The sequence below is a fragment of the Macaca thibetana genome, chromosome 6 (assembly GCF_024542745.1).
Source record: "Macaca thibetana thibetana isolate TM-01 chromosome 6, ASM2454274v1, whole genome shotgun sequence".
In the NCBI taxonomy this organism is placed as follows: Eukaryota; Metazoa; Chordata; class Mammalia; order Primates; family Cercopithecidae; genus Macaca; species Macaca thibetana.
Window position 1 is genome coordinate 142,178,961 of NC_065583.1, and position 17,105 is coordinate 142,196,065.

The 17,105-nt window shown below is 38.4% G+C and overlaps 1 protein-coding gene across 3 annotated transcripts in view; it reads right to left on the minus strand.

The window, feature by feature from the left end:
• Positions 1 to 8,800: 8,800 nt before the first annotated feature.
• The window catches only part of C6 (complement C6), a 77,233-nt gene continuing 68,928 nt past the window's right edge, over positions 8,801 to 17,105 (minus strand). For all 3 annotated transcript variants that reach the window (XM_050793436.1, XM_050793434.1, XM_050793437.1), the window contains exons 16-18: positions 16,477 to 16,567; positions 15,753 to 15,994; positions 8,801 to 9,570 (exon numbers count right to left, since the gene is read on the minus strand). In XM_050793436.1, coding sequence (XP_050649393.1) covers positions 9,389 to 9,570; positions 15,753 to 15,994; positions 16,477 to 16,567 — 515 coding nt within the window. In that variant the 3' untranslated portion in view covers positions 8,801 to 9,388. The remainder of the gene's footprint in view (positions 9,571 to 15,752; positions 15,995 to 16,476; positions 16,568 to 17,105) is intronic.

Below are 17,105 nucleotides of genomic sequence, written 5' to 3' on the forward strand. Positions count from 1 at the left end.
TGTGTGTGTGTGTATATATATGTATATGTGTCAGTGTGTGTGTGTGTATATATATGTATATGTGTGAGTGTGTGTGTGTGTGTGTATATAGGTATATGGGAAGGGAAATGGGACCACGCTGACTGCCTTAAACCAATTGGAATTCACTTTTTGGGACTGGGGTTGAGATTGGGACTAACATCTCCTGAATGTATGTACATATATACATATGTGTGTACGTATATATATATACACACACACACACACACCCCATGGAATACCGGTAGTATTCCTATATATATATATGTATATGTATATATGTATGTATTTATATATACATATTTTTTTCACCCACTCTGTGGGTTGTCTATTTACTCTGCCTACTGTTCCTTTTGCTGCACAGAAGCTTTTTAGTTTAATTAGGTCCCATCTATTTATCTTTGTTTTTGTTGCATTTGCTTTTGATTTCTTGGTCAGGAAGTTTTTGCTTAAGCCAATGTCTAGGAGGGTTTTTCTAATGTTATTTTCTAGAATTTTCATAGTCTCAAGTTTTGGATTTAAGTATTTGATCCATCTTGAGTTGATTTTTGTATAAGGTGAAAGATAAGGATCCAGTTTCATTCTTCTACATGTGGCTTGACAATTATCCCAGCATCATTTGTTGAATAGAAAAGAACATGATTAATTTCTGAATCAGCATATATTTGGCTATGAGTAGCAGAAAACTCAAAATCACTTAAACGATGAAGAATATTTATTATTTTATAACAGAAAGACAAGAAGTGTGAACATTCCACAGTTGGTTAATTCAGTAGCTCAGTGATTTCATCAATGGTTCAGTTCTTTCCATGTTTCTGCTGAAACCTCCTCCATATGTTGGCCAGACCAGAAATGGAAATTTCATGGTAATAAGAAGGCTGAAGAAGCTGCCAGCATCATATTCAGATATGGTAACATTCACAAAAAGAGATGATTTCTTCCTCTGAACTGTCGAAGAGTAAGAAAAATTCTTCTCATAAGTCCTCCAGAAGATGCTTCTCACCTTTCATTTGGCAGACTTGCCATGCATGTGTCCGATCCACATGGGAAGGGAAATGGGACCGCACTGATTGCCTTAAAGCAATTGGAATTCGCTTTTTGGGGCTGAGGTTGAGACTGGGACTAACATCTCCTGAAATATTGCCCATTGGGAGGGACCTGAATGAGTGTTGGGAGAGATGGGGCAATAAATAGAACCTGCTACAACATATGAACTGGATTTTATGTTTTATTCAAGGATTAGAAATCGGAATAAAGAATCAATTTTTAAATATTGACATCATTTGTAAATGCCCAAAGTTCTTTATAATGTATTTTTGACAAGCAGTTGGTTTGAAATATAATGAAGATGATTTGGTAATAAAGAAATATAGGCCGGGCGCGGTGGCTCAAGCCTGTAATCCCAGCACTTTGGGAGGCCGAGGCGGGTGGATCACGAGGTCAGGAGATCGAGACTATCCTGGCTAACACGGTGAAACCCCGTCTCTACTAAAAATACAAAAAACTTAGCCGGGCGTGGTAGCGGGCGCCTGTAGTCCCAGCTACTTGGGAGGCTGAGTCGGGAGAATGGCGTGAACCCAGGGGGCGGAGCTTGCAGTGAGCCGAGATCGCGCCACTGCACTCCAGCCTGGGAGACACAGGGAGACCCCGTCTCAAAAAAAAAAAAAAAAAAAGAAATATGAAGCAGGTTCAACAACTTTGAAATGCTTTTAAAAATAATAAACATTTCCAAGATACTACAGAATTATTCAAATTATAAAATGTTTCTTAGGAAAGTGTTCACCATTTTTTTGCATTTATGTTTCTTTTTAGTCCTCGCAAGTAAACTCTATATAGAAGGATTGCGGCCGGGCGCGGTGGCTCAAGCCTGTAATCCCAGCACTTTGGGAGGCCGAGATGGGCGGATCACGAGGTCAGGAGATCGAGACCATCCTGGCTAACACGGTGAAACCCCGTCTCTACTAAGAAATACAAAAAATAGCCGGGCGAGGTGGCAGCGCCTGTAGTCCCAGCTACTCGGGAGTCTGAGGCCGGAGAATGGCGTGAACCCGGGAGGTGGAGCTTGCAGTGAGCTGAGATCCGGCCACTGCACTCCAGCCTGGGCTACAGAGCGAGACTCCGTCTCAAAAAAAAAAAAAAAAAAGAAGGATTTATTTTTTCTTTGCAACTTTAAATTTTCCTATTCAATTTTTCTATAAAATAATGGATACAATTCAGAATGTATTTTAAAACTAAACATTATCATTTTCGTCTTCTAATTTTAATTTGTTTATGAATTTTCCACCCAAGTATACTCATGATTATAGGCCATGTTCAAGGGAATGACAATTCTTACTTTTTAATTCAGTAATGCTTGGAGAAATGTGAAATTGTTCTGGAATGCAATTTGAGGAAGTGAGAGAGATCAGCTTTTAACGGCATCATGTCATTTGTTACATTATAGTTAATGTCAGACAGGTAGGCTAGGTAATGATATAACGAATAACCATCCCAAAATATCAGTGGCATAAAATAAGAAAGGTTTATTTTTTGCTCAAACCACATACCCACAGATATTCAATGGCGTATAATGGGCTCTGTTCCTATTAGTGACTCAGGAACTCAGGCTGATGAAGAAGTCACTATCTCAAATGTGCCATAGAGAAAGGGAAACTGGGGGAATCTTCAGGCCAGCAATTAAATACTTGACCAAGAAGTTCCACACGTATATCTGCTCACATTTCATCCATCTGTAAGAATGGCATAGCACTCCTACCACAAGAGCCAAGAAGTGTGATCCAACCTGATTCCTGGGAGATGGAGAGCCACAAATATTGGTGAGCAGTATTTTTGACTATTGCAGAGATGTACTAGTGTACATCACCATATTTCAACAGAAGGGTAGACATGGCCGAACAATTAGTTTTCAGTTGTGATAAACAAAATGAAAATTCTTCAGTTAGGGTATTTCTCTAGAAGCTGGCATTATTAGAAATAAAGTGCATGAAGGACAACAGCTTCTAGTCTCATGGCTTTGAACTGTGATGTCACTTTACCCTCATGTTAAGGGCCACGTTTTAGTAAAATGGAGACTCTTCTAAATAGACGATGTCCTTCCCTGTGGGACAGGGAGAGGGTGACACTAAACAAGTAATCCTTGGAGTATATTTCCAATTTCTCCATCTAATTTTTTCCTCATTTTCTATTAATGAGTCTTCTGTCTACATTTCTTTGACATCATTGATTTTTATTTTTTTCCCCATTTTGTTTTCATTTGCAAAACATTTGTTCATGTCCATTTATCTGGCATACATGATGAATACTCTAAAAAGAACTCAAAACTTTTACTTCTGTTGTTGATACATAAGCACAGTGAACAAGTACATTTTCTCTGCTTCGTTTGATATGGATTCTGAATATTCCAGCTCTTTCTCTCCCCTGAGCACTCCACCATGGGGTCCTTAATAAATCAGGTTTCAATAGCAAGATTGGCAGTAGAGGAAATATGTCATGTAATAGAAAATAAAGTGTGAACTGCAGCCACTAGTCTCCATTGTTGTTGTTAATAATAATAATAATAGTAACAATAAACAACACCCAAGTAGTAAATGCACTTCTCATTCTAGGCTCTCTAGTGGTAATTGTGATATATACAGATATTTTTTATATATAATTTTTTTACTCCACTCAATCCTCAGAACAAACAGAGTGAGTTAGCTGGTGTTATCTCCATCTTTCATGAGAGGAAATTGAGTCTTGGAAAGACTTGTCCAAATTTAAACAGCTACTAAGTGTCTCTAACTGCTATCAAACTTTGAAGATTTAGGCTTGATTTTATTAACTGTCTAGTTTTTAAAATTTATTCCTTTAAGACTTTGTCTGTACCTACAATTATTTTAACAGTAACTCATTCCTTTCTACTTTATGTAATACTGTTTTAAGTATACCTTTATGATCTTTTCATCATACTCTAAGTGCCTCCAAAACCTCTGCATGATTATAGCCCTAACTCCTGGAACTTAGCAGGTAGTCAGTAAGTGTTTGTGAATGAATGAATGATGTATATGAGGTTCACAAGTTTCGCTGAAAGCTGCCACACCTCCCCATGTGGTCAAATTCAGACCAGGGAGATCTCTACCATATAAGCCATCAGTGTGTCCATACAAGCAGAATTAACTATCTGCCCTTCTCACCTACGTAGAAGAGAACAAATTTTAAATGACTTTTCATACACAACTATAAAAAAAAATGCATGCCAATTGAAGAAAATCTTGAAATATAGAAGCTATATAAATAAAAGTCACTCTAAATTCCAACAGTAGATACTGTTTTTCCAATCATTGTTTTTAAAGCCATTTATATACACACACAATTTTCATAGCTGTAATCATGTATAGTTTTGTAGTCTGGTCTTTCACTTTTTATTATATCCCTTAAAATCATTTAAAAAAGATGTTTGTCAGTGACCTCATATTTTCCTTTATATTGAGGGGCCATAATTTATTATTGGACAGTTAGGGTCTGTCATTTTTTGCTATTACAAATAATGTTGTGATGAGCATCTTTCTATATAAATCTTTGTGAGCATGACTTTCAGTGTGCCATCTGTTCCTTGGAGTCCCTTGATTGGTGACACACACCTCTGTTAACTGATATTTGACACTTGGAACTGAAACCATGCAGCTAGAACTTGTCAAGAAGACAAATAGGGTAGCAGTGGCCTGTCTTATGTTCATAAAATGGACTGGATACAACTATAATTTTGCAGGCTATTTGTTTGGTTAGAAGCTCAATGCCTCATTGATTCCACACATGATGTCCAAAAGAATGAAGGTGACCTTGGAGAAAGCCAGCCATTTAGAATCCAATTAATTAAGCTTCGGGGTAGTTTTGTACCCAACACTGACCAGAAACATCATGATCTATCAGATTCTTGTTACTCAGAATTAGATTTTAGGAAGGAATGTGGTTCAGGGATAGCTTATAGGTGCTCTTTTGGAAATAACAGAGGAGCTCAATCTTTAAAACTATGAAATGTGGATTGTAGGAGTTGAAGGCTTTGGTAGAAAGAGAAAAAACAGTAACATATTCTAAAATTTAGTGGGCTTTATTGAAGACTGCTCAAAAGAGGAAACCTTTGATTAAGCTTGATTGTCAGATAAACAGAGGACTGGAATTTTAAAATCATAACCTTATAATTATTTTTGTGTCTTCGCTTCCAGGACATCAGAAATATATAACATGTCTAGTCATAAAGTTCTTTAAGCTGGTGTCTCAGTTTGTTAGTATATTGCAGAACCATCAACAATTCAAATCCATATTTAAAAAAGAGCTGAATTGATTTCCAGTTACTTAAGCTACAAACATGAAGACTTAGTATTCATCTCTAATAGCCAAAGAGATAAAGCTTTTACCTTTGATCTGGAATTTATTTAATCTTCTAGGACAGAATTGGAGATTGGAGGGCCAAATTCCAGGTATTTAATATGTTTCAGTTTTGTTCTCTGTTTCATGTTAATAATTTTATCACTAGCTCTTAACACTTACTGTACTAAATTGCTATCTTAATATTAATATCAAAGTGTAAAAATTCAGCTGGTAAATGGTATGCAAATCAGCCTAATGCAAACTTTAATGGATTAGTGTACTCAAAAAACTCTTTGAAACAAAGGTAGCTGAAGTGGTAAAAGACCAACTAATCAAGAGCCTCACTACAGAATTTTCTGGGGTTTAAATACCCTCTAGAGGTTTCCATTGGTTACTTGGTGTATGCCCTATGGAAATAAAGAGGATGAAGTAAAGTTACAAAGTCATATACTCCATGTACACCCTAGGTAAATGGAGAGGCTATTTCCTGTCATAGCTGAAGTGTTTCTATTTGATTTAGTTCTAGGAAGTCAGTGCAAATCATCAATCGGCCTTGTGTTGCTTACCTCCAGACCCTACTCTCCTGCCTCATTTAGTGTAGGCCTAGTTTAACAAGATTAGCATCCTTATAAGACAATGGAAATTCGGGCAGATATTGACAGAAGGAAGACAACAAAGATGGCCACGTGTTGATGAAGGCAGAAACTGCAGTGATGAATCCACAAGCCAAGGAATGCCAAAAATTGCTGGCAAACACCAGAAGCTGGCAGAGGCAAGGAAGGATTATCGTCTATAGGTTTCAGAGGAACCATGCCTCTGCCAACATCTTCGTTTCAGATTTCTAGCCACCAGAATTGTGAGACAAAAAGTTTCTATTTGTGTGACTTTGTTATGGCAGCTCCAGCTTTGTATGACTTTGTTATGGCAGCTCCAGCTTTCACTAGCTTTCACTAGTCTGCCAAATTCCATTCTCCTTAGCTCTGGCACAGATCAGACAGTTTTCTGGTCAGTTTCTATTTTTTGAAAGTTGTTCCAGTTTAAGTCTCCAATCTCATATCTGATTTTCATTTCATCTCCTTCTTCCCTCCAGTGACAGTGCTGGCCTTTCCTCTTCTCTGTGCTCCACAGGAGCCACCAAGTTTTCATGATTTCTCTGTGCCATGGGATGCAGATGGAGAAAAGGGCTGTATCCATCTTCTCCCTAGTCAGGCTGCAACTATGAGAGAGGGGCAAGGTGCTAATCCTCAGAAACCTTGCCAGTAGCAGCTATAAGATTCCACAGCCTCCAACAAGCTAGGGCAGTACCATATATCCATATTGTAGGTAACCCCACTGTAACTGTCCAATGAGTTCATTTTGCCCACTGCTCAGAGAGAGCTGATTTATCACGACAGGGGGATTGCAATAGAGAAGGAGCTTAATTCACACAGACCAGCTGAATGAAAGACCTGAGTTTTATTATTACTCACATCAGTCTCTCTAAAAATTCAAAGGCTAGGATTTTTCCAAGATAGTTTGGGGGAAAAGGGAGGAAGGCTAGGCAATGGGTACTTGCTGCTGATTGGTTGGGAGTGTAATTATAGGAGTGTGGGAAATGGTCCCCTTATTCACTGAGTCACTTCTGGATGGGGCCACAGAAGCAGTTGGTGGATCCAGGTGGAGCCACTGGTCATCAGATGCAAAAAACCTGAAAAGACATCTAAAAAGGCCAATCTTAGGTTCTACAATAGTGATGTTACTTGCAGTAGTAATTTGGGGAAGTTTTACATCTTGTGCATCTGGAATAATGTGTGGGTAATCATGTATGTCTACACCCTAGCGGAATTCAGGTTCCTCTCATCCTCCTAGTGTGGTGGTCTCTCATTAGCTTTATAAAGGTGGTTGAGTTTTGGGGAGAGGCTATTACCATTTAAACTATAAATTAAATGTCTCCCAAAGTTAGCTTGGCCCAAGCCCAGGAATGATTAAGAGTAGTTTGAAGGCTAAACGCAGGATGGGGGTTTGTTAAATCAGATCTCTCTCACAGACATAATGTTCTCACTGTTATAATTTTAGCAAAGGTGGTTTCATCACACCCTCGACCTAGTTGTCTTGGGGCTTTGGTTGCCTGGCTTCAGTGGACACTTTCAGCATCCTCCTCCTCCTCCTCAGCAAAGGGAGAGAATGGACTTAGGAGAAGAACAGGACACCCGCTGTGAACTCTGCATTCCTGTGGCTGCAGATTCACATGACTCCCTTCGCTACTCATCTAGTCCCATTTTATAGCCTGGAAAGGTGTAGGGCTGGCATGAGAGCTGGGTTGAACAGAGCCAGTTCAATCCTGGGGAAAGTTTATTGATTTAATTGTTAGTGGCTCTCCTTAGGACGTGGGAGTATTTAATACCTCTTTGCTCTCAGCTGATGTCTCGCATGTGCTGAAGGCTTATGATGCTTACCGGAGTGGCCTGCACTCCTCAGGGTGAGAAGGGAGTGGGGTGGTATGACTGGTAAATAGTTGGGTTACTGACTCCTGCGAAAGAAAAAGGTCATGTTCAACCTCTGTTACACCAGGAAAATGATTTTTGTTTATAGGTGTTTTCATTCCCCATTCTTCTCCTTTAATATTATGATATATGTTAGATTTTTGCGGATATCCTATGATCAATGAGATGAAGGAGGAGCTGCATGTATAAGGTCTGGGGATGGGGTTGGCAGGTAGCTGTGGCTCACAGCCTCCTTCCAAGAGGTGAGGATCCCAATGAGTTTTGCTGGAAGGGAATCTGCTTTCACTCACCTCCCTGGAGATTGGCTATGGTTTTGAGATCAATTACTTAATCAGAGTTAGCTGTGTGATGACTCCATCTCTAAATTCGGTATGCTCAAAATGTGGTGTCCTGATGATCATAAGCAGTACCACCTGGAATGCTGTTAGAAACACATGTTCTCAGGTCCCACCCCAGAACTACTGAGTTAGAAACTGGGGTGGTTCCAGGCATTTATCTGAATACACACACCCTCTAGGTGATTCTAATGCACTCTAATATTTGAGAACTGCTGCTCCAAAGATGCCTCTCTTCTCCAATTCAAATTGACACCCTAGCCATGCTAATAAACTGGTTTCTTCTTTGTATGGCCTAATGAAAAATATGACTTACCTTAAACATTATTCCTTCAAAATTCTCTGACAATTTTCCATCCATCACACACTTCAGCCTAAAACTTTCTGATGCACTTTAGGTGAGGCAAAGGGAATCTCTCTTCTACTTTCTGAGAGAATAGAACTCCAGAAGTTTATCCTTAACAACTTTATACAAGATAATTTCCACTGGAGTTCGATCATCCTTACAGTGATGTTTATTGTTATGGAATATTTCCTTGCATAAGATGACAATTAAGGATGGGACTCACCCTTCCATGTTGTGTTTTCTCCAAAACAATTATCACCATGAAACATGCCACATATTTTACCTGTTTATTTCATTTTTTGTGTGTCTACCCCTGAATGAATGTATGCTTCACGAAGGCAAAGGCTTTTGTCTGTTTTATTATCTGCCGAGTTCTCAGGACTTTGGTCAGTACTTGACATCCTGTATGTACACTCAGAAATTATTTGTTGAATGAAGACATGAAAGTTGGGCTTCAAGAATGTGTTTTAGAGGTTCTGGAGATTTCTGTTTATTAACTCATTGAAGAAAATTATGGGTTTTATTCTTATTTCTAATTGTGAGAATGCTTAATGTCACAGGCTACATAAGGGTCTCAGAAGTCACATTATTTTTGTGCAATGTGAACAGGAGGATTTACCAGACTGCTGTAGAAGTTGGTACCTAGGGGTATGCTACAGGGCCTCATGAGCTGGAACTGAGTAAGACATGCCCAAACAGGAGAGTCAGGGGAGAATAATGATCTCAAACTAACACAAAATAATTTTTGTCAGTAACTTTGAGCATGCCAGTCTGCTGTTTGTACAAGAATTCTCATTTGTAGGAGCTGGTTCTTCTGGATGGTAAATCTGTTAATTGTGCTGGGCCTAGCAGTAATTGTGCTAGGCCAAACACTTTCCAGGATGCAGTATTTCCACCTTCCTGTTTGCACATCTTATAGCTCCCACTTCACAGATGTTCAATGTTTTCTCACTTGTTGATGATCCCATCTTGACACAGTAGAGTTGGTTTTCACCCTTGAAGCACTGTGGGGGCAATAGGCAGACACATTTGGAAGTGGAGGCTGTAATGAGAGAGAGAGAGACAGTGTGACTCACCACAGTACATTAGGGTTTGGTTTCATCTAAATCATCCCCAGGGTGGCGAGCTCCTTGATGGTGTTAAATTAAGTTTGGTCCAAAGCTTTCTCTAATGAATGAGAAAGCCAAAAAATAAAAATTGAAAACAAAACAAAACAAAAACAACAAAACAACCCACCAAAGGCAATGACCCCAAAGACCCAACTGTGATTGAATAGAGAGATCTGTATATAAGAGACTAGAGGGCACTAGTAAGCCAATAAGCTTAAAGAGTTGGCCTATTTTGGGCAGTTCCCCCTGTCTCACTGTCCACATCCAATGAAGATTTGCGCTATCTCTGGCACCTCCCTCTCACTCACTGCCTACATTCAATCAGGCACTAGTCCTATCAATCCATTTCTCCAATGTCTTCAGCCTGTCCTTTTATTTTATTTTCATTTTTAATGTTGGCATTGCCTAAGTACCTTTATAGTTATCATTTGTAGATCATGTACTGTGAAGCCACACAATATGCCAAGCATTTTATATGCTTAATTTTTTCGAACCCTTACAACAAATGTATGAACTAGGCTATCATAATAATTCTACAGAAGAGGAAACTGAGCTCAAGGAATTTAGGCTCTTTGCCTATGGCCACACAATTTAGTAAATGGTAGAAGCAGGATTTAAATAATACATGACTCTCAGGCCTGAGCTTTTTAACATAACTCTATATCACATTTGTTTCTTTCTTTCTACAATATTATTGGGTTATACCTGGGTATCTGTATTTTTAATAGGCAGTTAAATTGGGTGATTCTCCTATGAGGCCTGCTTTTGGAATCACCAAAGCACTTCATAATTCATTTAAGTCTTATGTTCATGAAATAGGTTTAAAACAATCATTTAGGGATAAAGTTACCAAAGCTGAGTATATTAAATTAATTTTGAACAAAGGTTTATAGGCTTATATATTCTACATGCATGTTTTAGTCAAAGGTCAAGGTTCTCCACAGTTGGGCCTCAACTTCCATTTTCAACATTGTCTTTTTTACTTTCTGCATTTCAAGTAGATTAACTGTCTGTTTCCCCAACAAGATCCCAAAGGTATTCCAGTTTTTGTCCTTTCTCCCATGTCATCTGCCTCTTTTGCCAGACTGATGTGCTCTTTCCTACTTCTCCCCACATGTCTAGTTTCTACAAGTCTTGCCTCCTCAATGAAGCATTTCATAGCAACATAACCATATTCTGATCTTTTGATCTTTTCTTTTCTTTTTTTTGAGACAGAGTCTTACTCTGTCTCCCAGGCTGGGGTGCAATGGCACAATCAAGGCTCATTGCACCCTCGAACTCCTAGGCTCAAGAGATCCTCCCACCTTAGCCGCCCGAGTAGCTGGGACTACAGATGCACCCAACCATTACTCTTTGTAGAGACAGAGTCTCATTATGTTCCCCAGGCTAGTCTCAAACTCCTGAGCTCAACTGATCCTCTTGCCTTGGTGTACCAAAGTACTGGGATTATAGGCATGGACCACAGTGTCTGACCAGATTTTCTCTTTTTTCTTTTTCTTAACTTTTATTTTAGTTTCAGGGATACATGTGCTAAGTTTGTTATATAGGTAAATTGCATGCCATAAGGGTTTGGTGTACAGATTATTTCATCACCCAGAATAAGCACAGTGACTGATGGGTAGTTTTTAAATCCTCTCCCTCCTTCCACTATCCGCCCTCAAGTCGGCCCTGGTATCTGTTGTTTCTTTGTGTCCATATGTTCTCGTTGTTTAGGTCCTGCTTATAAGTAAGAACATGTGGTATTTGGTTTTCTGTTCTTGTATTAGTTTGCTTAGGATAATGGCTTCCAGCTCCATCCACGTTGCTGCAAAGGACATGATCTCATTGTTTTTATGGCGGCATAGTATTCCATGATATATTTGTACCACATTTTCTTTATCCAGTTTACTGTTGATGGGTATTTAGGTTGAGTCTATGCCTTTGCTAATGTAAATGGTGCTACAGTACAATACATGTGTATGTGTCTCTATGCTAGAATGATTTATATCCCTTTGGGTATATACCCAGTAATGGGATTGCTGGGTCAAATGGTAATTACGTTTTAAGTCCTTCAAGGAATTCTGTTTTAAGTTCTTTGAGGAATCGCCATACTGCTTTCCATGATGGTTGAGCTAAAGCATATCTTTTATTTGGCTAAATTTTAGTGGTGTAAACTTGTCAGTACCATATGTGACATTTTTGTGTACATTCTTAGTAGTTAGCTTTCATATGTCTTTTCCCCAAGACAATGAGAAGTGCTGTTTTGGAGAGCAGTGTGGCTCATCCGTCTGATCAGCTCTTAACAAGGCACTCAGTTCATTCTTCTGGATCAACTGATTTGAAATTCTGAATTGTGGGTGCAGGTATAAGTGTACAAAAAAGAAATTTACTTAATAGATCTGGAATAATTCATGTTGCCAAAATACCTGAGTCAGCGTGAGTATTAGCAATGAGGTCATGAATGAATAGCTTATTTTAGGTGACATCAATTCTTTCCCAGGTGTCTCAACTGATGGGAAAAAATAGGGAAAGGAAGTAGGGAGATACTCCTATGTACCACATGCCTGGGCATCTTGCCCTTGGTAGGAAACATTTTATGAAAAAGCATGCATTTCCTTACTATGCTCTCTGTCAACCAGCTAGAGAAGATACTTGTTCATTGTTGGAAAGAATGTTCCTGTCCACTGTTGGAAGGGACAGAGTTTGGTGAAAGATAGGGGACTGTTCCACCTCTGGTTAGGACATCCATTCCTTAGGTTTTTGGAAGGGCCATGGTCACTACTCTTTTAGTATGGATATAGCTTAAATGTTCTTTGCCTAATTATTTTCAGACTACCAGCACCAAAAGACCCCACCACCTCCACTAACTGATCCTTCAACACTCAGTTCTCACGCTTCTGTGCTTAAGAAACCCTTCAAGACCAGAAGATACTTCTCTCTTAAAGCTCTTATCGCATCCTGACTTGCACTAAAGTGATTCATGTAATTATTGTCTAACGTTACTCCTCCAAAAATTTGAGGGGTAAAAAGGGTGCCTCATCTTAAAACCATCATCATGCCTTGAACAGTGACTTATACATTGGCTGCTAAATGGATGTTGACTGAATAAATTTCCCCTTCCTGTTGGTTGGTGGTTGATATTTCTGAAATTCAGATAATATACTTAATATCTATAAAATAGGCTTCTGGGGCATTTCATTCATGTTGTAACTTTTGAAAGGTGACCTTCATATTACTTTGAAGTTCCGTTTTAAAGTTTTTAAAATTTCATTTTAGATAGAGAAGGAAAAGAGTAGCTAAGAGCGCAATGTAATCAAGAACACAGTTTAATCAAAGTGACATGCAATTGAACTGAAAATTACTAATATTTCAACTTCCCATGAGTGGCCTGGGTATAAAGTACATTTTTAGCTTTCTCTCTCTTCATAAATGCTATCATTTGTATGTTGATAATTTTCTACAGTGCTAATCCAAACAGAACCCTCTGAGACATTTACTTTTGCTCACCAGTTAAAGAAAGCTTGCAGAGACAGATCATATCTATAGGGGAAAAAATGCTTTGAGTTTCCTGATTGTGTGCAGAACCAAAAAATGTTTTAAATTGCCTAAATAAATCTTCTATTAAGAAATGTTCATGTGTGAGTTTGACTACCCAAAGCATTCTGTTAATTTCAGTTTTTAGTACTTTTTTTTTTTTTTTTTTTTAGCAAACTTAGACTCTTCAAGTATGTGATGATTTAGATATGTGTATAGCAAAGGGGTAATAGTAAAGACAGGTATTTTGATAAAATTGTCAACTGTTATTTTTCACTCAGGCAGATTTGAAAAAAATAATTTGTGGGAAGATAGCAAAAAAAAAATTATTTCCAATAGAAGAGTTCTCTGAAGACTGCTTCTCTACAATGAATAAGGAAGAATGGAAGGTAACACTAAATATAGCCCCAAATGCCTGACCTATCTATTACAGTATAGTCAGGGATTAGTTCTTACCTGCCCTGCTGACCAAATTTTATTTTCTCTATGTATTTTTGACAATAATGTTCTTACACTACATTTCTCAGATAAAAAGTTTATATTTAAAATAAAAATGATATTGTATATACTTTCAGCTCTTTTCTATCACAAATTATTGTCTGCAAGAGATGTCAGTTGAGTAATGGTGTTGATCAAGCATCAAAAAAATGAATAGTAGAGTTTTTGTTTAAAAATTATTTCATAGTGATTAGAATTAATATCAGGCCCTGGTTTTCTGTATGTTATATGGAATTGCCTTGTTTAGTCATGGCATGAAGGTTGAAAACCCCAGATACTGGCTTCCTGAGTTGTCACCATTAGATGCCAGCTATGTCCACCCTCTGTCATGCTTCAATCCTTGTCAAGGGAACTGAAGCTTGATAATCAGCTTGAAGTGGATCAGGAAAGACATGGTTTTAAGTAATAAGACCTCTCCCCTTTCCAGGACTGAGCTGAAGAACACTGGGCCACAAAGTCAAAAAAGAGTCAAGGGGAACAATATAGTTTTTGTCTTTCTTTTTGCAAAAGTAAGGTGGTTTCAGCAAACATTCCTTTGCATACTTTATGCCCCAATTTAAGATAATTTTTTTTTGGGAAAATGTTCCACAAAGGAAGTATCTCTAACTGCTTGGGTTCTGTTGTAATCTCCAATCCATCTTTTGAAAAAGATATAAAGCTTAGTTGGACTATTTCAGGGTCAAACTTCATCTTGGAGCAAATGTACTGCTGTGAAGTCCCTGCCTCGAAACAACTCACAAATGTAATGTCTATGGTCAGTAAACTTAGGAAAAATGGAAATAGAATGCTACTCCTTAAGTATTAAATTGGCAGAGATACAAAGGAGTGATAACTCCAAGGTTTGGTGAGAGTGTGGGAGAGCAGTCTTTATTATATGTTCTAGAGTGAAATATAATATGGCAAAAACATTTCTGGATAGGGAGCCAATATATTATATTTAACAATAATATTTACCTAGAAATATCCCTTTATAAGCTATATCTGAAGGACGTAATCTTAGATCACTGACTGATTTGTGATAGATTTAGGTATGATGGCACTATTTATGATAGCAAAATACAAGAGAAAATTTAAGTGGCTAACCAGAGATTGGCTAAATAAATCATAGAATACCTATATAGACTTTTGCAGACATTGAGAATTATGTGGCTGAATAATATATGATGATATGAAAACAGTTCCATGACACAGTAAGTGAAAAACAGCAATATATAGAATAACATGTAGAGTATGATCCCATTTTATATTTTTAAAATTTGTATTATATGCAGGGCCACTCCTGAGATGTTTGAGACCCAGGGACAAATTTTTTATGGGGTGCTTATCTATAAACAATTAGAGTCACCCCAAATTAGAGTGTCAGCATCATACTGGCTTTCTAATTTCAAGCAATCTTGAGCAAGAATGCCCTGCTGGCTAACAGGAGCAATTTGTTCACCAAGCTGTTTTCTGAGAATGAGGGTATAGCTCTGGGCCAGAGATGACTCCACAGGCATGAGCCCCAGAGCTCTTTGGGGCATCTGGCTGACCCTATGCATGGTGGGGAGAAGAAGCAGTAGAGAGTTGGAAAGTGTAACAGTGCTTGCGTTCGTGTGGGATGTTGTCTGGGCTCAGGGTGTCCTGCTTGAATAGTATTGTCAGCCTTGGCTTGACCCAGGCACTGAAAGAAGACTTAAAGAAATTTCAGGAAGATGCTTTGGCAATGCAAAATTCAGTCCTGCTTGGACAGCACTATTGGCCTCAGACAGTCCCAACACCAGAAGGAAACTTAGACAATTCTGGTGAAGGCCCTCTGAAGCTGGGACTGGGAGGGATGCTCGAAACATGAGATCAGGACAGGTGCTCTTCCCACTAGGGCCTAAGGGTGGTACTGATTACACATATGCATAGAGAAAAGATTGACAAGATAAACACCCACATTACTACCGAAGTTATTTCTACTTGTAGGTGATTATAATTTTCCTTTCTGTTTAAATCATGATTTTTTTTTACAATGAAAAGGAAATATTTTTGATTAAGGATAGGTTATTTTTAAGGAAGATGATGTTCAAGCTGAGATGAAGGTTAAGTGAGAGCGTTTAGTGTGGTCACCAGTGGAACTGACCTGTACATTTTTCCCAGTCGTAGCAGGTGTCATAGCCACAGGATTCTTTCTTTGTGCTGTTGGATGAAAGTCTTGTCCTTTCAAGACCCCATTCTAACTGGCGGCCATCTTGGCAGGAACCAATATGTAGAAAATGGAGTTGCTGATTATTTAAACATTTCTCAGCCAGAAACTGACAAGCAGGTGAAGTAAAGTAATCGTTGGAGTCTGTGTCAAACACACAGAGATCTTCTGAATAATGGCTGCCCAAGAGAAGAAAGCAAGCATTTCCATATGAAGATCAGAAAAAACAGGGGCACGTAGCCAATGTAGTGTGTTCACTCACCAACCAGTTTCCTTGTGCCTGTTTTCCCCGCCCCACTCCAAGCCCTGGGCTTGAGTGAGAGGAAAAGGAAGGTGTTGATATAACTGAGTTTAAAGTTTTTACATGTGCAGAAGTTAAGTCTTTATAACCAAAATGAAACTGTTTAAATAAACAATCTCATAAAAACGAGATTGTTTAAATAAACAATCTCATTTTAAACAGGGAACTGGGCTGAGAGATAATTAAGAAACTTGCTACCTAATGGCGAAGGAGGAATTCAGCAGAGCACAGGAATATCAGTTATGTGGAAATTTCATTTATTTCATGTCTGTGCTTCAAGAAGCTCAGCTCTTCCACCAAGTTTCTTACACTAGACTGGTTTTCCCAATTTCCAGACACAGTCTGTAGGGTATCTCTTACCTACAGTCTTCTTCTGGAGACATACAAATGCATTCAGATCCTGATTGTTTCTGTCCCAGCTGACAATGGCCTTTTAATTTTGTTAGACTATCTGAAACAAAAGAAAAAAGGAGAAAAGAACAGTGCACAGCATGGATTCTAAGTGATAAGCTTGAATTCAGAGAAGAGGCAGTGGTAACGGATTCATATTTATCTCTTGGAGTTGGAACATTCATTTTGGCTTCTCTAAATACATTGTCATTAAATATTCCATCTGAAAGGTCCTTTCCAGTGCACATGAGGTGTCATTTTCCAACCTAAAATTGCTATTATGTTCAGATAACTAAAGAAAATGGAACTGTTGAAATTTTTGTTCATTTATTTTTCAAATATTTATTGCATATGCATGATATTCCCAACACTCTGTAAGGTTCTGGAGAGAGTAGATTGAGCATAAACTGACCCAGATCCTGGGCTCACCAAGCTAATAGTCTTGTGGGTGCAGACAGACATTAATCAAATGAGCACACTAATATACATACAGAATTGTTGCCTTTCTTAGTGCTATTAAAGAGAAGCATATAATAAAAAAATTGATGTAGCTAGAAAGATTAGAAAAGGTAAAATGAAGAAAGAAAAGTGAGGCTGTT